The sequence below is a fragment of the Zeus faber genome, assembly GCF_960531495.2.
Source record: "Zeus faber genome assembly, chromosome: 2".
Taxonomy (NCBI): Eukaryota; Metazoa; Chordata; class Actinopteri; order Zeiformes; family Zeidae; genus Zeus; species Zeus faber.
In genome coordinates, this window is record NC_137189.1 from 13,006,530 (window position 1) to 13,030,528 (window position 23,999).

General features: G+C 42.5%; 1 protein-coding gene across 1 annotated transcript in view; it reads right to left on the reverse strand.

The window, feature by feature from the left end:
* The window catches only part of LOC307246777 (low density lipoprotein receptor adapter protein 1), a gene marked incomplete at both ends in the record, with an annotated part of 42,871 nt that extends 19,095 nt beyond the window's left edge, over positions 1-23,776 (reverse strand). Inside the window, one exon of the mRNA XM_080022794.1 lies at positions 23,692-23,776. Coding sequence (XP_079878920.1) covers positions 23,692-23,776 — 85 coding nt within the window. The remainder of the gene's footprint in view (positions 1-23,691) is intronic.
* Positions 23,777-23,999: the final 223 nt, after the last annotated feature.

Genomic DNA, 23,999 nt, shown 5'->3' on the forward strand with positions numbered 1-23,999 from the left:
GAACAATTTAACGGTAATGATGGAGGAAATGAGACAGCTTTGCAGAGCAAAAAAATTAGGAGCCTTCATTTAGAAAAGAGGACAGAAGGAGACAACAAGAAGAGAGCGAGAGAGAGAGGCCGTAAGTGAGAGATGTGACTGGTGTCCAACATTCTGTTAGTCGGCGTTGGCAATGAATTCTCCGTGCGGGGCCGAGCCATCTGTCACCACCGGGCCCCGAGCAGCTGCTGAAGGCATCGCACCCAGAACACCATGCACTCTAGGGCCGCTTGCAGAAAAGACCCTAAATAATTAACACTACAGGGCCAAAGGGTTCAGCTTCAAAACCAAGGGAGAGAGCGAGAAAGAGAGAGAGAGAGAGAGCGAGCGAGACATGTGACGTGATTTAATGCGACGTGATGAGCACCTGCGCGGCTGAGCGCTAAAGATGACAGACTATGTGTTTGTGTGTGTTTTTTAGGCTGACATTTTAGAGAGTTGAGCAAAAGTTGAAAGTGTCCTGAGAATTGAAAATGAAAAATAATTGAGTAGGGGCCTGACTATTTTCACACACACACACAATATATATATATATATATATATATATATGTCTTCTAGTAATCTAAACGTTGCTGTAGCATGCTGTAGTGTCCTTGAGCAAGACACTTAACCCCTAATTGCTCCTGATGGCTGCGTCCGTCGGTGTTTGAATAATTGTAAGTCGCTTTGGATAAAAGCGTCTGCTAAATGTAATGTAATGAAATGTAATGATATATATATACAGTGGGGCAAAAAAGTATTTAGCCAGCCACCAATTGTGCATGTTCTCCCACTTAAAAAGATGAGAGAGGCCTGTTATTTTTATCATAGGTATACCTCAACTATGAGAGACAAAATGAGAAGCAAAAAAATCCAGAAAATCACATTGTCTAATTTTTAAAGAATTTATTTGCAAATTATGGTGGAAAATAAGTATTTGGTCAATAACAAAACTTCATCTCAATACTTTTTTATATACCCTTTGTTTGCAAAGACAGAGTTCAAACGTTTTCTGTAAGTCTTCACAAGGTTTTCACACACTGTTGCTGGTATTTTGGCCCATTCCTCCATGCAGATCTCCTCTAGAGCAGTGATGTTTTGGGGCTGTTGCTAGGCAACAGGGACTTTCAACTCCCTCCAAAGATTTTCTATGGGGTTGAGATCTGGAGACTGGCTAGGCCACACCTTGAAATGCTTCTTACGAAGCCACTCCTTCATTGCCCGGACAGTGTGTTTGGGATCATTGTCATGCTGAAAGACCCAGCCACGTTTCATCTTCAATGCCCTTGCTGATGGAAGGAGGTTTTCACTCAAAATCTCACGATACATGGCCCCATTCATTCTTTCCTTTACACAGATCAGTCGTCCTGGTCCCTTTGCAGAAAACAGCCCCAAAGCATGATGTTTCCACCCCCATGCTTCACAGTAGGTATGGTGTTCTTTGGATGCAACTCAGCTTTCTTTCTCCTCCAAACACGACAAGTTAAGTTTTTACCAAAAAGTTCTAATTTGGTTTCATCTGACCATATGACATTCTCCCAATCCTCTTCTCTTCATCCAAATGCTCTCTAGCAAACTTCAGACGGGCCTGGACATGTACTGGCTTAAGCAGGGGGACACGTTTGGCACTGCAGGATTTGAGTCCCTGGCGGCGTAGTGTGTTACTGATGGTAGCCTTTGTTACTTTGGTCCCAGCTCTCTGCAGGTCGTTCACTAGGTCCCCCCGTGTGGTTCTGGGATGTTTGCTCACCGTTCTTGTGATCATTTTGACCCCATGGGGTGAGATCTTGCGTGGAGCCCCAGATGGAGGGAGATTATCAGTGGTCTTCCCAGCCTGGTGCAGGTCTACAATTTTGTTTCTGGTGTCCTTTGACAGCTCTTTGGTCTTGGCCATAGTAGAGTTTGGAGTGTGACTGTTTGAGGTTGTGGACAGGTGTCTTTTATACTGATAACGAGTTCAAACAGGTGCCATTAATACAGGTAACGAGTGGAGGACAGAGGACACACACACACACACACACACACACACACACACACACACACACACACACACACACACACACACACACACACACACACACACACACACACACACACACACACACACACACACACACACACACACACACACACACACACACACACACACACACGGATATTCAGCTTTCGGGTGAAATTTGAGGATGAACCTAAAATGCACTTTAATCTTTACAGGTGAACTTAATTTGTCCTTCTCTAAACTTTTGAACACACATGTCCAACTGTTCAATGTTTCAGTACTTTTTGCACAACTTGCTGTTCTCTAACAAGGAGCTGAACGGCTAAATTCACAACAGGTGTTTGATCCATGAATCGACCAATACATTTCCTGGTTCAATTAGAATTGGTATTTAAACAGTCCTCTTCATCATGCTGTTCACATTTTGACATCATGAGACCAAGACGACACCTAACAACTGATCAACAGTACCTCGCCATTGTGAGGCTTCAAACAGGATGTTCTCAGAGGGAAGTGGCCACTGAGCTTAAAGTGTCACAGAGTGTCATCAGCAGGTTCCAACAGAGATACAGAGACTGGAAGAGTCACAGAAAGGCATAGAAGTGGACGTCCTTTGGCCACATCCCACACTGATGAGCGCTCATTGTAAACAGTCCCCTGCGGAACAGGATGATGAATGCCACTCAACTCCAGGCACATTTAAGGGAGGTGAGAGGCACCCAAGTGTCACGTCAGACCATTCAAAACCGTTAACATCAGCATGGTCTGCGTGCTAGACGACCTGCAAGGGTACCTGACCACACCACCAGGCACAGGCACCATCGTCTTGCACGGGCCAGGGAGCATTTACGCTGGACGAGGGACCAGTGGCCTCAGTGCTGTTCTCTGATGAAAGTTGATTCACATTGAGCAGAAATGATGGCCGCCAACGATGTTGGAGAGATCAAGGAGAGCGCTATGCATCAGCCACTGTTGTCACCAGACGAGTCTTGGGTGGTGGTGGTGTTACAGTGTGGGCAGGTGTGTCTAGTCAATACAGAACTGCCCTACACTTTGTGAATGGTACAGTGACAAGCCCATACTACCTGAATAACATAATTAATCCAGTCATCGTGCCCCTGCATGAACAACACAGGCCTCATTTCATCTTCATGGACGACAATGCTCCAGCTCATCGAGGTGGCATCATTAGAGAATGGCTGCTGGAGACTGGGGCACCTCAAATGGAGTGGCCTGCACTTTCTCCAGACCTGAATCCCATAGAAAACCTATGGGATCAGCTGAGTCGCCGTGTAGAGGCTCGTAACTCTGTACCCCAGAACCTCAATGACCTGAGGGCTGCCCTTCAAGAAGAGTGGGGGGGCCATGCCTCAGCAGACAATAAGTCGACTTGTGAACAGCATGAGACGTGGTTGTCAAGCTGTAATTGATGCTCAAGGGCACATGACAAGTTATTGAGACATTGACATTTTTTGTTGTGGTAAACCCACCACTGTTGTTGGCTTTTGTTTCAATAAATTGTTTGAGATGAGGAAATCACCATTGCATGCTTCTACTTAAATGCCCTACTTTCATGATATAATATCACTGTAGCGTGAACTTTTTACATTTTCCATAAATTTCATCCGAAAGCCAAATATCCCTAACTTTTTGAGTACACACACACACACACACACACACACACACACACACACACACACACACACACACACACACACACACACACACACACACACACACACACACACACACACACACACACACACACACACACACACACACGCCCATATTGGGCTCGCTAGTTAGAGCTATGTCCTGCTCAATTAAGTTAATTACAGTTTTTTATTAAATATATATTTACTTTGTTATCTTGAAATGTGTTATGTTATTTAATTGGTGTCAGGAAAACAGACGTTAATTGTTAATTGTCTGCTATAAAGAAACTCTTCCCTCACAAATCCCAACAAAACGATGTTTTGTTTTGTTTTTTTCCGTGCAGATATCAAGAGATGTGACAGAGAAACAACAATGTTCCAACATGTTTCCTTCCCTCGACAGCGCGGCTGGGGCCTCCATTCTGCGCTGTGTGTTCTGGGTCGTCCCGGCTCACGGATCCAAGCTCTGAGGATTAGGTGATGCCCGGCCCAAGAAGCTTCAAGATCAATAAAACTAAAAATAAATAAATAAATAAAAGGCCCAAAAATGCAAAACAGAATGACACGCCACCGCAACGTTATGCTATGCTACTAAACTGCTGGGGTCCGTCTATATCATATCGCCACCAGACCAACACATGAATTATTAAAGAGCTTCATGTTGACGCTCCAGGCTTCCAAATGCATTATCACCCCCAAAAAGGAAGAAGAAGCATTTAAATATTTAATAAATCCTTCACTGTGAACAGGACTACAGAGGGACTGGCGCCGATAAAAGTGACAGGAACGAGCAGAGTGAAACTAATTGGATTTTCCCCCATTCTCAAGCAAACAGCAGTCTAGCAGTGAAGGAAAAATAAAATGCCGACCTTAAGACATTTTGGGAAGCCTCTGTACTTTTTTGCAGCAGAAAGCAACTACTTAGCCATATATACCCCCCCCCCCCCGTGACATATAGGGGGGGTGATCTAATTTGAGAGGACACGAAACGAGATTATCCGGAGAGAGGCTGCTTGCGTTTTTCCTTCCCCTTCGCTGGATCGATGCCTGGCGACACGCCTTGCACCCTACTCCTGCGAGAGCACTCCGCTGATTCCATTACGTCTCCACGTGATGGATCTAGTGCCATATCTCGCAATTTAAAAAAAAAATATATATATATATTTTTTTTTAACTTGGCGTTAAGTCAGGGAGCACTTAAAGTTTAAAATTTTCTATTTTGTGATTAAGTTTGAAATTCCCATAAAATATCTATGATTAAATATTTACATTCAAAAAAGTAATCAGAACTAATAAAACAAAGCCACTGGATTTAAATTAGGTGTTATTCTTCAAATATCTGTTTTTTTTTGTTTTTGTGTTTTTTTTATTTGCTATCCCTATTTTTACATTTGTTGCTTTGTTTGTTTTGCTTTGTTGTTCTGTCTATGGAAAAAAAAATTGAGGGAAATACTTCATCTTATTCTCGTGTGCTGATTAAAGGTTTGGGTGGGACGCAGAAGGTTTTCAGATTTCAAATTGGCGCACGACATTTTTAACGTTGGAAACGGTTGACCTTGAGGATATCACTTTTTTTTTTTTCCCCCACACAATACAAAAGCCAGGTGGACGGGACGCGACACCACAGGCCTGGCTTCTCCTGTGGTTTCTTATCTTATCACCAACACAGCTGGTGCGGGGCTGGGGCGGGGCGGCGTGACGCAGGAAGTAGAACGGGTCGTCCAGCAATCAGAGGGTTCCTGGCTTGCAGTCTATTCACCGTTTACAGCTCACAGCCCTCTCGCGGGCACTCAGCTGCTCTTCCCTCAGTTGTATTTCCTGCCCCTAATGTTTAAGTTTTATCTACCCTACAGAAAAATGGCAAAAAACAACAAAAATATTGACCAAGATACAAGTGTCACAAAGAGACGACAGTAATGAAACCCCTTATTAGAAGCTTGTTATCTGATTCAGTCTCTCTTCCCACGGCACAAACAGCATCCAGCACTGACAGCAATTCCACCAAGACAAGACTCGTTGGGACTCGACCGATGAGGACGTGTTCAGGACGTGCACCTCATGAATATTCATATTTTGCCAAGAAAATAAATCCGCTACTCGTCTGGATCTGCTCTTCTCCTTTTTCCTATCGGCTAAATAAAGTAATTTATTCTGGGATAAGCGACTCATTAAAACACTACACTCGCCACGTTATTGTAAAATTGTCCTGCCGTGATTGTAAAAAAATAATGTCGGGAAATGATTCATTGTCTTCTTTTTTCCCCCAGTAAAACCGCGCCCGCTTATATGCACACACATAGACACAGACACACACACACACACACACACACACAATATATATATACCTTCACCACTAAATTGACACCTGTTGGTTGAAACAAATACAGAAATGGGCATGACGGAATGATAACTTACTGTTTTACTATATTAATACGATTTGGCCTCTCACCAGTTTTAACTGCTGCCTCAGTCACTTGATCCCGGTGACGGGCCTGTCACAGCGGGACCAAAGCGGAGGGGTTATCTTGGGAAACTGAGGCTCCACACCCCGTCCTGGGAGCTATACCTGGTAGTCTTCCATCCACACCTAAACGTGTTGAATGACTATGTTTGTGGAAAATACAGTCAAATACCAGTACATATGTCGGAAAATGTCGGTCGGTCGAGTCAAGCACCTTACAAATACACAGGTGGTCAAAGAAATACAGAAATATGCTTACATTATAATAAATTTGAATAAGTAAGGGATAATGTACGTCCAGCCGGTCATTATTGCAAAATAACCCCCCAAACATCAGCACTACTTCCTTAATAAAACAATACATTTAGATGGAATATCAATTTGAAATAACTTTGACCAGTAAGCCCACTGTGGCGGCGATTAAAAAGCTTCTAGTTTCTATGTAGTGTCACTGCTAGCTAGTGTCAGCATAAGCATTAGCGTGTCAGCGGAGCGATGCGAGGGACGTGAAACCAGTCGGAGAACTGGTTGCCATGACAACGGCGACTATTAAAAGACCGCGGTCATTACTCAGAGATAAGCGCCTGCCGATTGCGTCAACCGGCCAATCTGAATGGAGTATTACACAGAGCTGCGTGATTAATTCAAATTAATGTCAAAAGGCTGCCAACAACAACAACAACAACAACAACAACAACAACAACATGGCATAGTTTGCACAAACATTCGCCATCTTCACATCCCTCACGTCTCCCTCCCGCCGGACAATAATTAGGCCGCGGAACCATTTCCCCGTCTGGATTTCAGCGCTTTAAGCAGAACTTCCCCCTTTTTAAAGCTGTAGACTCTCACGAGCCCTCGGTGCACCACCCCGCCCCCACACTCAATCGCCCCCACTCCATCACTGCTTCACACTCATCCTGAAGAACTTCCAATGTGGGACGGCACCTTGACGGAGAAATAGGCCACACAGGCAGGGGAAGGAAGAGAGTGTGTGGGAGAGTGTGTGCATGCGTGTGCGTGTGTGTGCGTGTGTGTGTGTGTGTGTGTGTGTGTGGGGGGGGTGTTGGATAAGTGATTTCTTGATTCTGCCTTGAGGGAAAACAAAGTGGCACCAAATCATTCCTCCCAAGGACCCTGCGTTCCCTTTCATTCGAAAGTAATAACTGAATTTTTACAACATTACTTTCAGTGTCAGGTAATACGTTTCTTATTACACTACTTTTAAGTTACTCACTGAGAGAAGCACAGAAGTCCGACTAGGAATTAGGCACAAATGGAATAAAACCAGAGGGTGCCTTAAAAAAAAAATAACGGATGTCATTTTTGCCAGCGGGAAACGCTAGTTGTAAAATTTAAATTAAGTTGTACTGACGCTATCTTTGTGTTGTACACGATCAGCAAACAAAAGGCCAAAAGCCGCTTGGGTTCGGCTTGGTCGTCAACTCTGACCTCATGCTGTCCAGTAGAAGACGGGCAGATGTTGTCATAATCCATCCAATGAGTCATTTCTCGAAGCGCCACGTAGGGGCGGGACCGTACGTGCAGCTGTCCTATCACCTGAGCGAGATCAGCTCACACCACGTTTTTGTCATGACGTACTGCAGAGATACCCAATGAGACCATGATTTCTCCGATTACATACATAAACGCAAAATAATCGGACGACATTATCTAATTGGACAAAATACAATATCCGTAACGGATAGCCATTTCATCCGTTCAATCGTCCCACCCCTGGTAATGAGCGTTACTTCACATGGTAACTATAATGATATTACACACATTGTATGTGCGTTACTGCTAAAAAGTAATTGATTACTGCAACGCGTTACCCCCAACAATGTCCATACAGTATTCCACTCCTCTTTCTGCACTCAAGTCATTTTCAAACACAAACACCATACATAACATCTGCAGTGCGTAATCTCTGTTTATCCATACAGTATATATCACTCTCTCTTCCTGTTTGTATCCAAAACACCTGCTACTCTCCCTCTCTCAGGCTCTCAGCTCATCAAGAAATTGACTTACGCTTCCTGGTCTCTCTCAAGTTATATAAATCTTAATCACAGCTGCGCATCACTCACAAATAACAATAACACAGCATCAGCAGAGTCAGACCATGTTGCTAGGCAACAATTATCCACGACACCCCAGCAGCTGCATGGGGGGGGGGGGGGGGGGGGGGGGGGGAGTGGCATCCAAATTACATTACATTACTGTATCTTGGCTGGGAACCAAAGAAGCATGTTAAGTGCTGGGAAAATACAAATTATGTCCATGTGCCAAGAAATCAGGCGGTGATTAAATATCACACGGTAAGTTTCCAGGGGGCCGGATTTCAAACGGCAGGTGGGGGAATGTTTAAATGATGACAGAACTTACCTTCTGGCATCACTGTACTCAAAAAGATACAGGTAATATGTAAGGTAACAACTCAAATGTCAGGCTAAACTTGCCTTGATGCTGCTATGAAAATGGACAATTGTCTGGCATTAATTGAATGGCATTATGTACCATAGAAAATTTACTTGGGGTGGATATATATATATATATATATATATATATATATATATATATATATATATATATATATATATATATATATATAGACCATTCTGAATTTGCGGATCAATACAATATTTCCTGAGCAGCGGTTTGATAATGGCAGCTTTAAAATCTGAGGGCACAGAGCCTATAGAAAGCCTTGTGGTTGCCCTGTTCAGCGGAAAATAAAAAGCTATAGTATGGGGGTGAAGCCTCAATAAGTGTCGCAGAGGCAGTGGACGAGAGCCAACATTCAGTAAGAAATAGAACAGGTAGACCATATTGGAGATACAATCATTAATATAGACTCTTAGAGAGCGAACTAATGTTCAAAAATGCAAACTTCAATGGCAGTGAAGGAGACCTCTGTTCAGCAGGGTTCACAGCAGACTGAACATTTACAGTGATGAGGTTCCTGGGACATGCACCAGTTATGTTTGACAGTAAATCTCATCGGGCATTTAAAAGTGATTTTCTCCGGGATGTTAAAAATGTCTGTGTCTGGCTTAGAGGAAGTGTTTTTTGATAGTCAGCGGGCATTACAGGAGTGCAAGGTCAGTTCAATGTTTATTGATAAAAGTGGTGAGCCCTCCTAGGAAGAATGGAGGCCATCTGTTTAAAAAAGCAGGGGCCTATCTAAAAGGCAGTAAAATTGCCAACAAAGGGGATATCTTTGTTGCGGCAGTGACCCTTTAGCCAGATGTGTCCCACCAAGGGGGGGCGCCGCACCTGAGTGTGCACGCTGGACCACCTGGGGGGAGATGACGACGAAGGCACCCAACCAGGGAGGTGTCATCCAGTTGGTCAAAGGTGACAAGCCTATTGTCTGTCTGGAGGATCCAAGGTGGAGCCACGGCTGGCGACTATCCCGTCACAGCTGGTGACTAGCCCAGCCGTCGCCAGCCCTGGACCCGTTTCATCCCGCAGCTTGTGCGATGAAACGGGTCCAGGGTTCTGTCTGGCGTGGTGTGGTGTAGACCTGACGTGAGCCCTGGATCTGGCTTCTAGCAGGGGCCTTCAGCCTGGCTCCGTACAGCAGCGGCTGGACAGAGGGTGATGGAGCATGGCATGACCATGGCTTCTGCTAGGATCTTAGGACGGGAGGAGGAGGTCCTTAGATGAGGGTCGTTCACTTGTCCTTGCCGTGGAATGGCGAGCCACCCGAACACCGCCAGTGAACAGCGATGTAGATGCTGCAGTGTCAGCAGGTGCCGTCTTGGGAGAGGGGTCCACAGGAGCACCAGCTGGTTGGACCGGAGTGTCGTCGGACAGGGTTGCATAGCGGCTGGAGAGGGATGGGTGAGGTGGTGAAGCAGCCACCGAGGGTCCCCCGCTACCCCGGACCACCACCTTGGTCCAGGGCGACCGGTGATCAGGTGTCGAGCAGGAAGAAAGCCATGGACAAGTGGAGAAGTCCCACAGAACTGTGTCCTGGAAGGTTGCACTGAGAATAGCAATCTGCTGGGACTGCCCAGATGCCGAATAAACTACACTTGACAAAGGAGTCTTTCTCCTGCAGTTCATCAGGAAGCTGTCAAATATCCTGCTTAGGGTCAGTGATCTTCCTGTTTACTTTCTGGAGAAGGGCATAGCTGACAAGTTTGAGTAGTTAGCTAAGCATAACTTAGCCACCAGGCTAAAAACAAGCCTAGCTAAGCTAGTAGCCGGAATAGAAAACGTCCATAAAATGAATTCCAAACAGTTCCATAAAACGAATGGAACTGTGATGAAGTGATAGAAGACCAGTAAAACCACTTAGATCAAATCCGATGAATGGGTTAAATGTTAAATATAATAACACATAGTGTCTCAAACGGGCACCGACACCACAAGTTCAAGAACAGTTCCAAAGGTACTATAATAAAGTGATTTCATAGTAACATACTATAGTATTTTGTATAGCAACATAATTCAGATTATACCTAGAAACACATACATGGCAGGCTGAGAATGAGATCATTTAAGGTCTAAAAGGACGGTGATGATTTTAGGTTTTTCGAAAATAAGTACATATTTCAAACTGAAGTGTTCAAAATTTGTACTTTTCTATTTTTATTTAATGCGACTTCACTCCAACTTAAATAAATAAATTCTGAAATGAATAAAGGGTTTTTTGCGGGTCTTCTGTTCTTGATGTGGATTTAGTTTTGTACAGCTGGTCTAAACAAACGTCCCTATTCACTAAGGAACCTCCATTAATTACCTTCACTTCAGAAGTCAGACGCCAATTCAAAACAATTGCAGTTCCCTCAAAGTAGAAGCTTTCAGATTCACAGGCTATGAAATTCAGTAGAAGTTGCTTCTTAAAGAAGAGAATAATTTGATATAATATCTAATATAACGTAATTCAAGTGGGTATCGTTTAACTAATTTATAATGAGTGCTCCCTATATATTGAAAACAGCCTTTTTAAATATAGATGTTGGGGCAGAAATTGTACGTGCTCTTACAGTGTATCTCAGATGAGGGTACTCATACCCCTACAGGGGGCACTCCGAAAATAAAAATGAAAGTGTGAGGAAAATATTGGCTATTGTGGTATGGGGATGGCGAGGTTTGAGCAGCCACAACTGACCCACACCACAGTTATATATAATGTTAAGAAAAAACACATACAATGCACATAATGTACATCTTTTTTTTGTTAGTTTTTTTCCACAGTGCCAGTGAAGGGGGTACTCTAAAGATCTAAGAGGGGGTACACTATATAAACTTGATCCTGATAACTGCGAGCTAAAATCTTTCTAAAAGCAAAGTAAAAATTCAACATCAAAGACGGCTGATTGCTTATTCAATTTCCACGGCTCAGCACAGCCACCGTGAAACTTCCTGAAAAACATGCAGTGAATAACCGATTAGACGGATCAACCCAAGGTTATCACACCACAGCTCAATACGCTTCATTTTTCTGGGTTGTTTTTTTTGTTTTTTTTTGTTTTTAAAGAGTCCACAGAATTAAGTAGAAGAGTAGGACAGTTTTTCATGAGTCATGTTGAGTCATGATGCAAGTAAACTGAGAACTAATAAGGAAATATACAGATCAGCCACAACATTAAAACCACTGACAGTTGAAATGAATAACATGTCTCATCTCATTCCAATGGCACCTGTCAAGGGGTGGGATATATTAGGCAGCAAGTTGATGACTAGACGAATGGGTCAGAGCATCCCCAAAATGGCAGGTCTTGTGGGGTGTTCCTGGTAGGAAGGACAACTGGTGAACCTGGCAACAGGGTCATGAGCGCCCCAAGGCTCACACAGTGTATCCCAGCTTGCTGCTTAAGGGGCTGTGTAGCTGCAGACCAGTCAGAGTGTCCATGCTGACCCCTGTCCACCGCTGAAAGCGCCTACAATGGACACGTGAGCATCAGAACTGGACCATGGAGCAATGGAAGAAGTTGGCCTGCTCTGATAAATCATGTTTTCTTCTACTTCATGTGGATGGCCGTGGTAAGGGTCCGATACGATCGAGCATCTGCGGGATGTGCTGGAACAACAAGCCCGATCCATGGGAGCCTTAACTCGCAACTTATGCCCCTTTCCCACTGCGCCGAAATCCCGGTAACACCCACTAACATTCTTCATTTGTCATTAGAGGGAAAAGTAACATCCAGGTTTCAGTCCCGAGTCAAATGACCCTGCAATAGACACAGGTTTTTATCTTATCGGCTCCATCTCCGATCAGTTCTGATGTAAACAGGACACCCGGGTCCTGCACGTAGTGTGGTAGTTATAGTAGTAGTAGTAGTAGAAGTAAACTAATTTGTATTAGTTATTAGTGGTGGTTTTAATGTTGTGGCTGATCGGTGGTGTCTGATTATAAGTAATATATGGATCAAAGTTATTTGACGATTTTATCGCCTTAAAATGACATTGGTCGCGCATGTTATTTTAACCAGAGGAACAAATAGGATGGAATTATCTGACCTCAAAAGTTTTATATTTTCAGAAAATTACTCAAAATTTAACAATGGTGGTTTAAACCAAGTGCCTTTAAAAAAAAAATTAAGTTGAAGAATGTTTTTGAATTTGTTGAATTTTTTTATTATTATTTTCTTGAATAAAAAACTTTGCCTAGATTTATCACTGCAAAAATGTAGAGATTGATGCGTTTGCCCAATTGACCTTCACCCTGATTGGGCAGCAGGAAAACGGGGAAATGATGAATTTTACAGCAATGCCTGTTGCCAATGCATTATTATTTCATCCAACCGGGGGATGCTGCATATCCTTGCACTGTAAACTTATTTTTGGGCATTTGAGCTTTTAAGGGAAATGGGGAGAGTGATAGAAGAAGCGGCAGGGGCAGTTTTTTAGCAGAACGAATACACTAAACCAGGGTGGAGAGGTAGCAAATACAGAATTTTGCCGTTTATTCCAAAAATAAGAGCCTTGATGATGAGGACTAATTAATTATTTTAAAACCGCCTTTGTTTGACAAATCACACATCCTGCTTGTCATCTCTTCACCACAGCTTCTTATCATCGACCGAGGGACATTAGTATGTTATTCCCCCTCACAGGAAAGAGCTTCATGAATTATGAAATTATATTTTCGATGCAACAAGTGTGGTGCACTCTCTATTCAATTATAATTACATAATAAGAATTGACATTGCATTAATGCGGAAATGCTCTTTTTGCTGCCAACTGGAGTGGATGCATAGTGGAGTAACTTTTATGGCTGCTGCACTTTGTTCTTTCCTGTCACCGCGGTATAAAAATGTATATAATGTATGATGGGAATGTGCGGGAAAAGAACACCGGCAGCTAACGATGCTATATCAAGCTCATTTATATAGCGTGAATCTTAAACATCAACTCAAATTTGCAGTCTGCGAAAGCCAAATTCTGGCTCAGTTTGAGCCCCAGTGAAATTCCTAATTTATCATTTATTATCACCATAGAAATCTCAAAAACAGGTTTATCGCACATTATAAACAGCACAGCAACACATGATTTACATTATGTTTTTTAAATGAAGGACAGACCCTTCAAAACATGAAAAGATATCATTGTAATAGACTTGCCCACAATGGCCCCAAAATAACATTTCACTATGAACAACGCGGCTCCTCCCACACAGAGGAAAATCTTTGCTTTAGGCTATTTATTCAGAAAAGATAATCATCTTGCACCGTGGAAAGATTGTTTTCATTAGCAATTCAAACACTGTGTGATTTCCTCTCCACTGATTAACAATTTTTTTTTCTTACCCCTGGAGTGTGTTGGCTTTCATCTCCACATCTCCATGAGCTATAAATGGCTTTCTCCATCACTTAGAGAAATCCATTCATAAAACAACAATCTGAGCGCTGGTTTTAAATTTAAGGGCAGTAAAGAAAGCACAAGAAAACAGAGGATTCATTCTTCAATGTCAAGTTCCACTCTCAGGAAACAGATTGTTTGGAGGATTGTTGGCTTTGCCGGTGCAAAGGTATAACCAGGGCTTAATCCTCTATTACACCTTAAGTGCTGAGCGAGCCGCTGAGGAGTTGAGCTCATTTCGAGTGAGTGATTGAGTGAGTGGGTGGGTGAGTGAGTGAGTGAGTGAGTGAGTGAGTGAGTGAGTGAGTGAGTGAGTGAGTGAGTGAGTGAGTGAGTGAGTGAGTGAGTGAGTGAGTGAGTGAGTGAGTGAGTGAGTGAGTGAGTGAGTGAGTGAGTGAGTGAGAGAGTGTGTGAGGGGGTGTGTGAGTGAGTGTGTGTGTGTGTGTGTCTGTGTCTCCTATTTAATAGACGAGGGGCTTCCTGTGGGAATCTGCTCTGAAGCCGTGGAGCACTTCACTCAAGCAGATTTCAGATTGATGGACGTCGAACTCACAGGGCTGCCGAGGCCCTGGACTCAAACATTTTTTAAGGGTGTCAAAGATTAGATACAACGGTGTGGGAATGATTGTAATCCCCCAAAAAAGAAACAACTGTCCAGTCAGTGTGTGATTAAATGTGTTAAAGTCCCTTTTTCTACTTAAAATAAATCACATTATTCATATGACAGCATAGGAGAAACAATCAATCATTAAATTAATTAAAATACAAATCACTCAATAACATATAAAATCATAATCTGTATTCCAATCTATTGGAAATAATAAATAATAATAATAATAATAATCATCATCATCATCAGGAGAAACAGTTGTCCATTCATCTTCAGTGCCATGGAGACAGTGGCCACTGCAAGCACAGCTTCCCAAACAGGGCCATGGAGCACCAGGGGTCTCTCCAAGACCCAACAGTTAAAACAAAAAAACCCAACAACATCTTAGCGGTTGTATCCAATTAAGCTGAACACATGACACACCAGCAACTTGTTCACTTTTCTAGAAACCAAAAATATGAACAAAAAGAGGGTTCCTCCATTATAAAATGTTTGACACCCACTGCAGTGGGTCACCTTCCATTCCCTGTAATGATTAAAAGGTTGACGATATTATCACCTTCATGCTTTTTAAAACATCAACAGCTCATTCAAATCCGGTTGACGATCGAGAAATCAAGAATCCTCTAAGACTCTTTTTAAAAAGGCGTACTTTCATCATTCCAGCATACTGCATACGGTTCAAACGAGGCACCGTCACCCAACTCACTGAACTGTCCGTAGTCCCATGTGACACATTATGCGCCTTTTTGTGTTTGGCAGCATGAGCACAGAAACCCAACCTCAAAAATAACACTTAACAGCAAATGAACAGCAAATCTAGCCTTCCACCAACATGCAGTATGCACGTTAGTGAAAGGCTAGAATAATAACAATACAATTTATTTTTTATTTCCCCCCCCACAGGACATCTGGATATCTTGGTTGTCAACATATTTCGAATGAACTGTTGATGATGATGGGGGGGGGGGGGGGATGATACCTTAATTACGGAATATAATCATAGTACTAATCTTTCAGGAAATGGAAAAGGATCTACTGCAGTGGGTTCTCAAATATGTTATCATCTTACACCAAAATGCACGCTGCATATAAATAAGGCACCGTCACACTCTCTCTCTCTCTCTCTCTCTCTCTCTCTCTCTCTCTCTCTCTCTCACCCCCGCCTCCCTCCCTCCCTCGCTCCCCACACACCTCTACCTCTCTCTCACACACACACAACAATAGAAAAAATCTTCAAAAAGAGTATTACATGAGAGTGACAGCATATCCTATTTCATAGGCAGCTGCCACAGACATCAAACACAGCGAGACCGGGATGTCAGGACATCGCTATGAGACTCTGAACAGGAAGCCTGCGTTTTGTGAATTTTTAAAGTGTGTGTATATTATGAGTGTGTGTGTAAGATAACAACAACACTGTTGGCGAGTCGCTCTCTAAAAAAAATAAATAAATAAAAAAACCAGGGTCCCACAGTTGCCTAGTGCTGCATTATTCACTTCGGGGCCGGGGAACCTACAGTACTTGATCTTGAAACAGCAAAACCATAGAGTCAGTACATGTTTAGGGTATATGGTGCAGAAGCACAAAGGAAGAGTTAACAGAAAAGAGAACAGGGGAGTGAAAGAGGGGAGATGGGTAAGGCTTGAAGAGATATTTTTCGTATGTTATTCAATAGTTAATAGTTCAGTTTGCGCTATAGGAATAATGTACTGCCAGCCGGTCATTATCGCAAAATAACTGCCGACAGGGGGTTAGTTGGCGATAATGACCGACTGGTACCTACTTAAATACAAAAATACATTGGGATGGAAAATTGATTTGAAATTACTTTATAACTAGTACAGTGTCTTCCTAGTTTTATATATTCACCCTATAAATAAATGTAAAACCTTTGCTCTACATACTTTATGACTAATGTTTTGACTGTAATTAATGTGAAATTGGTCTTCCACTGCAGTTTCTATGAAGCATGACAAGATGGCGCTAGTCGTTAGTACTAGCATTAGCATGGGGGGGTGGGGGGAGAAGGGATGTGAAACCGGCCAGAGAGGTGGTTGCCCGTGTCAGTGGTCATATTATTCATAAATAACTGACTTGAAAGGTCATATTTCTTAAATGTTAGTATTTTTTATTTTTAAGAAAAGCCACTCAGACCCCGGACATGTCTTTTACAGTTAGGGGTGCGGTGACATCAGGCACAAGTGCTTCGTCGGCTGCACCGAAGCTTTGGACCCGACAGGACAGAGGTAGAACGGGTGGAGAATGTTCCTTCTCTGGGAGCAGATAGTGTAGAACAGGTTGAAAATGATCCCACTGATTTTTACTACCATTGGGTTTAGGGTTATTGCGTCCGGGGACGAGGGCTCTGTCCCTGCTCCGTCAGCGGAGGTAGAAGTGGGACTAGGCGCTAGTCTAAAAACAGACTCTGTTGCCCAGTCTCGCGCGATATTAGACACCTCTCGCACGAGCATTACGTAATGTATCCATAACAGTCATCTACAGCATGCGGGGAATAGACTCCATATGGAACTTTTCCTTAAAAGGTACACCAATGTGGGAATGACCACCTACTGCCTTTGCCAGATTGTTTTTATCCAGCAATGTTCGCTGATTCCATGTGGGAAATGGGCTATAGCAACATTATCTTTTTCAGCAGCTTGTGCTACAGTAGCTCTCCTGCGGGATCGGACCAGACGGGCAAGACTTCACTCCCCACGTGCATCACTGAGCACTTGGGCGTCCATGACCCTGTCGCTGGTTCACCGGTTGTCCTTCCTTGGACCACTTTTGGTAGGTACTAACCACTGCATACCGGTAACACCCCACAAGACCTGTCGTTTTGGAGATGCTCTGACCCAGTCGTCAATTCATCACAATTTGGCCCTTGTCAAAGTCACTCAGATCCTTACGCTTGCCCATTGTTCCTGCTTCCAACACATAAACTTCAAGAACTGACTGTTCACTTGCTGCCTAATATATCCAGCCCCTTGACGGGTGGCACTGTATCAAGATGAACCATGTTATTCACTTCACCTGTCAGTGGTTTAATGTTGTGGATGATGGGTGTAGTTTACTTAACAGGTTGGCTGTTCTTCGGTCTGAGCTTGTCCATATCATTTTAATCACAGACACTTTGGGTTTATAGTGAGAAAAAAAAAAAAAAAGTGTATTTGGTAGAGTAACTGAATTTGAATGTAACCCTTTACAACTCACTAAGGTACCTTGAAACGGGAATATACTGTACTGTGTTGACTGGACTCACACACACAATTCTCTAGAGCCTCACAAAGAAAATCAATGAAGGGAGAGAGAATAAAAATGATCACGTGTATGTCATAGCAGAAAGTGGAATGCGATGAGGTGTACTTTTTAATAAGTGAAGCCCAGGCTCTTAATCAATATCTTTGTTAGGTTCAAATCAACAGTGCAAAATATAAACAGACTTCATGTGTGAGAATATAAATGAAGCTTGGTAGCAGAGAGATGGTGGGGTTGGAAGAAATAAAAATAGACCAATATGAGATTTAGTAAAAAAAAAAAAAAATGCAATATCTGAGAATAAGTTTGTTCTGAAGATATTACAAAATCAATATACACCCATGGGCCACGAGATTGTTCATCTACAGATTGTAAAAGATTTCGATTTAAACAATCAAAGGAGTTGACAGAAAGAGGCGTCATATTTTAAAATCAAATATTAAAAAAAAAAATCGTATACATAGTTTAAGACAATTTAATGAATGATGTGGCCATAGGGACATACGGGAGGGTAGGTACAGTACTGTAAGTCTCTTGTATTCAAGCCTTTGGTGTATTCTTTTTTTGTGGTCTATTTCACCCAGATCCAGATGAGAAGATCCATACCAATTTCATCCCTGTCTGCTCAGAGCCAACATTTTGGTGGGCTGCACACTAACCTCGTTAGCTCAATGCAAGGCTGCAGATGGGATCAACTAGCATAGCTCCTGTGAAATTAGGGGAATACACATTCCAGCGTCTGAAAATCCGATACAGCATGTATGCTCTTTATGATGAGGAAATATGAAAACGAAAAAAACCCCATTATTTTTTAATGCAGCTACATTGTAAACTATTTTTGACTGCAGGGTTGTCAGTTCAGTCAGCTGCGTTTTATTTCAGCTAATGTTCGGGCGTGAGGCAATGCAATCTGTACAGTACCTGGCAACCCCAAACTCACCTGACGCAACGCTTCACAGAATACGATTTTTCTTTAATCTATATTGCACTTCCAACAGAACTGTTCACTATTTCCCTCCAACAACAACCCAGTGAGCCAGAAAAAGCATTATTATTCCATCCACTATCTGTACATATTTCCACTCGAATGAAACAGGTCAGTCTTCAGTGTATCTTTAACAAGTAATCTGTTTTTCATAATCCATGGAAAATAAATGAAATAAAAGACAGATGGGCTCCCACTAAGCTTTCTTCAGGATTTAAGGCTGAGGAGAGAAGAAAAATAGTCCGAGTTTATACAAGAATTAGTACAGAGGAAAATATAGCCTGTGTGTATGTGTTTAAAACTACTAGTGAAAATGCTTATCTACTGAGATTTGCGCCCAAAAAAAAAAAAAAAAAAAAAAAAAAAGCAGCAACAGTCAAAGTGGTTTCTATTTTGAAATCCTCTCGTTTACCAGGAATAAAGCAGCACTAGGTTCTGTATCTGTCAGCCCATAACTGGGAAACAAGATTTGGTCGGGAAATAAATGTGAGCGTGTGAGACTAGATTTCCTTTTTCCTCCCACATAGTTTGTGGAACACAGGAAATTAATGCAGAAAATGATTCATAAGTTATGAGCATATCATGAATGCCATTAACCATAACGTAACCCCACTTCAACACAATAAACGTATCAGCAGCATTTGCTCTCTGAAAATACATCAAAACTATCGACGAACAACATCAATTTTAATGGCAGACGCACTTAACGCAATCTTACTTAAAATGCATCTTAAAATGTAAGTGAAGAGGTTCTGCACAAACTAAAATGTTGTGCGGTAGGAAGCAAAAGCAGAAGCAAAAGTGCGTGCAGAGCTGTCAGTGGGACGGCGTTTCGTTTGATGGTAATCCAAACAAATCATCCTTTTCAGGGAGAGGCACAGGCAGGATCCTGCTCCGTCCAGAGTGAGAAAAGTCAAAAAGGTCTCGCAGTCACTTAAAGCGCTCTTTCGGGTGTGTGGAAAAAAATAAATTATAAATGCGATTATTTTACTTATCTTTATTTCATATAAAAATGATTGTTTTGTTTTTTTTATATAAAATTAATTAATAAATACATGATTTAATTCTAATTTAAAAATAATGTCTGAAAATGTTCTCCTCTAAAACTCTATTCCATAGCCCACTGGCAGCAGGTGATAACTCAAAGGAAAAGCCATCACAGTGATAAGCTATAATCAAACAGCAATTATCATCTGTAGATCAATCTCAATGCAATGTCTACATTAATTGAATGGGTCTATAAATATGAATTATTCAGGGTAAAGTTGAACCGTCTCTTCAATTGAATGATCTTCCACTGAATCTCAGCTCACTAACTTGGGAATCTTTTAATGTGGACTATTATATATTTTTTCCAAATGTACTTTTCAGATGTTAACCCAGTGGGCCCTGCCCCCGAGAGCCTAATGAGGTGGAAGAAAAAGAAAACAGCTTGACACCTCGATGCCCTTTATCTAAGACACTGGATCCTGGACAACGATTATAATATATAATTTTTCTGCCTTCACAATTTCTCCAGCTCTTCCCAATTCAACAATTGTTATGTTTATAGACACTACACTTTTAGCCATTTTGAGACACCTTGTCTTTTGGCCCTCACCCTGGGCATTCTTCTTTTATTCCACATCCTCTTTCCATTTCCCATATGTTATTTTCCTTTAGTCACAGACCCCACAGCACTTAAAAAAAACAAAAACCAAACAAACAAAACAAACAAAAAAAACAAAACAGGGTTGCGATAATTGCTCCTTGAGGGACGGCATCATTGACACCGCTGACTGTGCACGTCACCCTGTGCAGCCTTTGATTTAATATCTCCACAGGCTCCAACGGTCTAGTTCCACCACAATTCATATCTCACTGCCCTCAGAATGGAGGGACGTCCACTCGCTGTCCTCCTCACAACCCGAGGTGGTGAGTGTGTGTGTGTGTGTGCACAGTGCATATCACTAAGGCGGAGGATACAACTGAACCGCAAGTATCTGTTTGCGTTTAAAAATAACTGAATTAAATTAGCATCCATTTCCATAATTTTGATATGACTGCACAACTGCTCATTTACATGATGGCTCCACGATCATAAGGCATTCATTTAACGTACATCACTCCGTTCAATTCAATCATAACAAAGACATACTGTGCATCCCAGAATGCCACCACTTCTCAGAGTTACCACACTGTGACAGAGGAGCAGCAGCGTGCACGTGCACGCGGAAGTCCTTGGTGCCAAGGGCAAACCCTCACACTCCGCGGGGTCGTGATGAGATTCAGAGCGATGGCTCCCACTCCCACTCCTCCTCTCATGGAGTCACTGACCCCAGCAGATGACCAGCGGGCCGCAGACCACTCCTACACATGCACCCCTCAGCAAAAACATCCACATCTGTTACTATTATTCATCAATATACTGATATACTCAAGTTTAATCAGTGGGCTATGGTGCAAACCGAAGGCAGTGGGATTTAAAGATCTGCAGTGGGGGAGGGTTCAACATGTTTGGCCACGGAGACGTCCCGTTTATGTTAATAACCTCAGGTACCTTGACATTGTGACATTGTGTGCTGGGATTGAGAGACATATTCAACTCCGAATACGATGTCTTCAATATAGTTTCCATTTGTAAAAGCTGATATCACGGAGCCTTAAAAAAAATAATAATAATCTTTCCTTGTGGATTTCTTAAGCCATTTTCCAGGAGAAATTTTCCAAATTCATCCAATCCATAAGGCATACCAATTACCACCACATTTTAACATGATTTTTTTTTTTACATGAATACATTACGTCATGCTGTATTACCAGCTGTAGAATATGCCATTGGATAAAAGGTTTTTAAAGCCAGATTTACCAAACAACAAATGTACACAGCTCCAAAAATCCCTCACTGGATCTATGTTCAAATCCCTCTTTTCCGGCCAGACTATAATAGAACATGTCAAATGGCTGTTGGACAGCTCATTATATCTGAGTGAGGTGGGACTACATGGCCCAATGGGGAAGCATAGTTCTCAGGGATTCAAAATCTGATGCCCTTCATACCACCAAGTATTGACGTAAGTAAGCTGTTTGAATTTCAAACATGTTTTCCACCAAACGTCAACGATAAGCATGATAAAAAGACGACTACCAAACATCCTGGCACGCAACGCGTGTTTGTTTTCGCTCCTCAGTTGGTATTCTGATTGAAGTGAAACGAGAAATTTATCTCCACAACACTGAACGCAACTTCCTGTCAACAGCCCCAGGGGCTGCCAACGTATTAGAATGCATCACAGTCAGCTCAAAAAAAATCACACCTTATTTGTGTGATTGTTTGGCAGGCAGCTGCCGCGTTGAGCCGTGTTTGCCAATGCGGAGCCCAGTCCTTGACACGTTCCCCCGCACGCTGTTATAAAAAAATAAAAATTAAAAAATTTAAAAAAAAAACATTGCCCGCTGGGGAGCTTCTGGACGTTGGCTGTCACCCTCTGTGTCCATGGACGAGTGTCAACGCCGATTTCACATCGTTTCCAGCCCGATTCAAGCATAGATTCACGCCTTCGGGAGTCCGACTCGTTCCCGCACTTACAATGTCATTCTTCCCCCTCTGCCAAAAACAATAACAAAGAGACCACGATGGCTGCCTTAAACCATGTGAGTGACCATGAGTCAATACCGTTGGCTTGATTCATACACATCAACTGTGGTGATGATGCTGCCGATGGTGAGCGCCGTGATGATGGTCGTCACGATCACCAGGACGACAGCATCTCTCGAGTCTTTGGCCAAAACAAACCAAAAAAATTAATAAAAAATGTAAATTATCTGAGACAGCTTGTCACTTATCGTTGACGTCTTGTGTTTGAAAGAACGGCAAAAAAAAAAAAAATGTTTTTCTTCCCAAAGCTGTGTTCAAAGACAAGCAGGCCTCATTAAAAAGCTAATCTGATGAGAGCATGTCTAAATCCCACTGGCTCACACTTTAAATTCAATAATTCATGTGCAGTGTTCCCTGGAGAGTGTCAAGGAGCTCAACACTTTCTATTAGCTGTGAAATTTAGCAGTTCACCAAGCGGCCGGCTTGCTTTCTATAAGAATACGGGTCTCGGAAACAAATATCCAAATTAATCCCTTTGGGAGTTGTACTATATGTATTCTATTTAGATCTCACTTTGGATGATAAACCCTTAAGGTTACCTGGAGTACAGTCAGTGGGAATGGGAGCACCCCGCCCTGCATTCCTATCACACCACAGAGAATAGGGCGTTTTATTCTCATTTATTTAACCTACATGCACTCAAGGTATGGACACACACGCGCACGCGCACACACACGCCAAGTAACAGAATTGGATTTAGGAGTGTTCAGGCAGAATTAAAAGCGACATAGTACAGTGGATTTGATATTTAAACAACGAATATTTGTTTAAAAATAAACAAATAAATAAATAAATAAATAAAATGTTTGCAAGTTGTGCATTGAACACATGTGGATTAACAGGAGGCACCAATGGAGAAAAGCATCTTAGTGATGATCTGCATGACATGCATCACGGTATTTACACCGAAATGGCATGCATCACAGTATTTACACCGCATGACATGCATCACAGTATTTACACCGAAATGGCATGCATCACAGTATTTACACTACTTGACACGTATCACAGTATTTACACGGCATGCCATGTATCGCATTATTTACACTACTTGACATGTATCACAGTATTTACACGGCATGCCATGTATCGCATTATTTACACTACTTGACATGTATCACAGTATTTACACTGCAGCATCCACTGCACGTGGAGCCGTCGCTCCCACTGAGGAAGGACTTGGTTGCATTTTCCAAAAAATGCAAAGATTAAAAAAAACGTAAATGTCGAAATGAAACCTAATTACTTTCGTGTTTGGAAGTTCCCCATGTGTGGCGCGGGACTCCGGGACTCTTGATGATGGCTCTCCCTGCTGATTTCAGCGCGTCCATCCTGAGGGTGGCTGCAGGTGGAGGACGCGGCGCTCGGCGAGGTGGAGGCGGAGATGGTGCCTGGACTCTCCTCCTCCTCCTCCTCCTCCGACGAGCGATGCGGAAAGCGAACAAAAAAACAAAACAAACAAAAAAACAAACAACAACAACCTAAAAACCGCTGCGACGGGACAAGTTTCCCCGGTATCCCTCCGCATCCCCTCCCCCGGAACACGGGACTAGT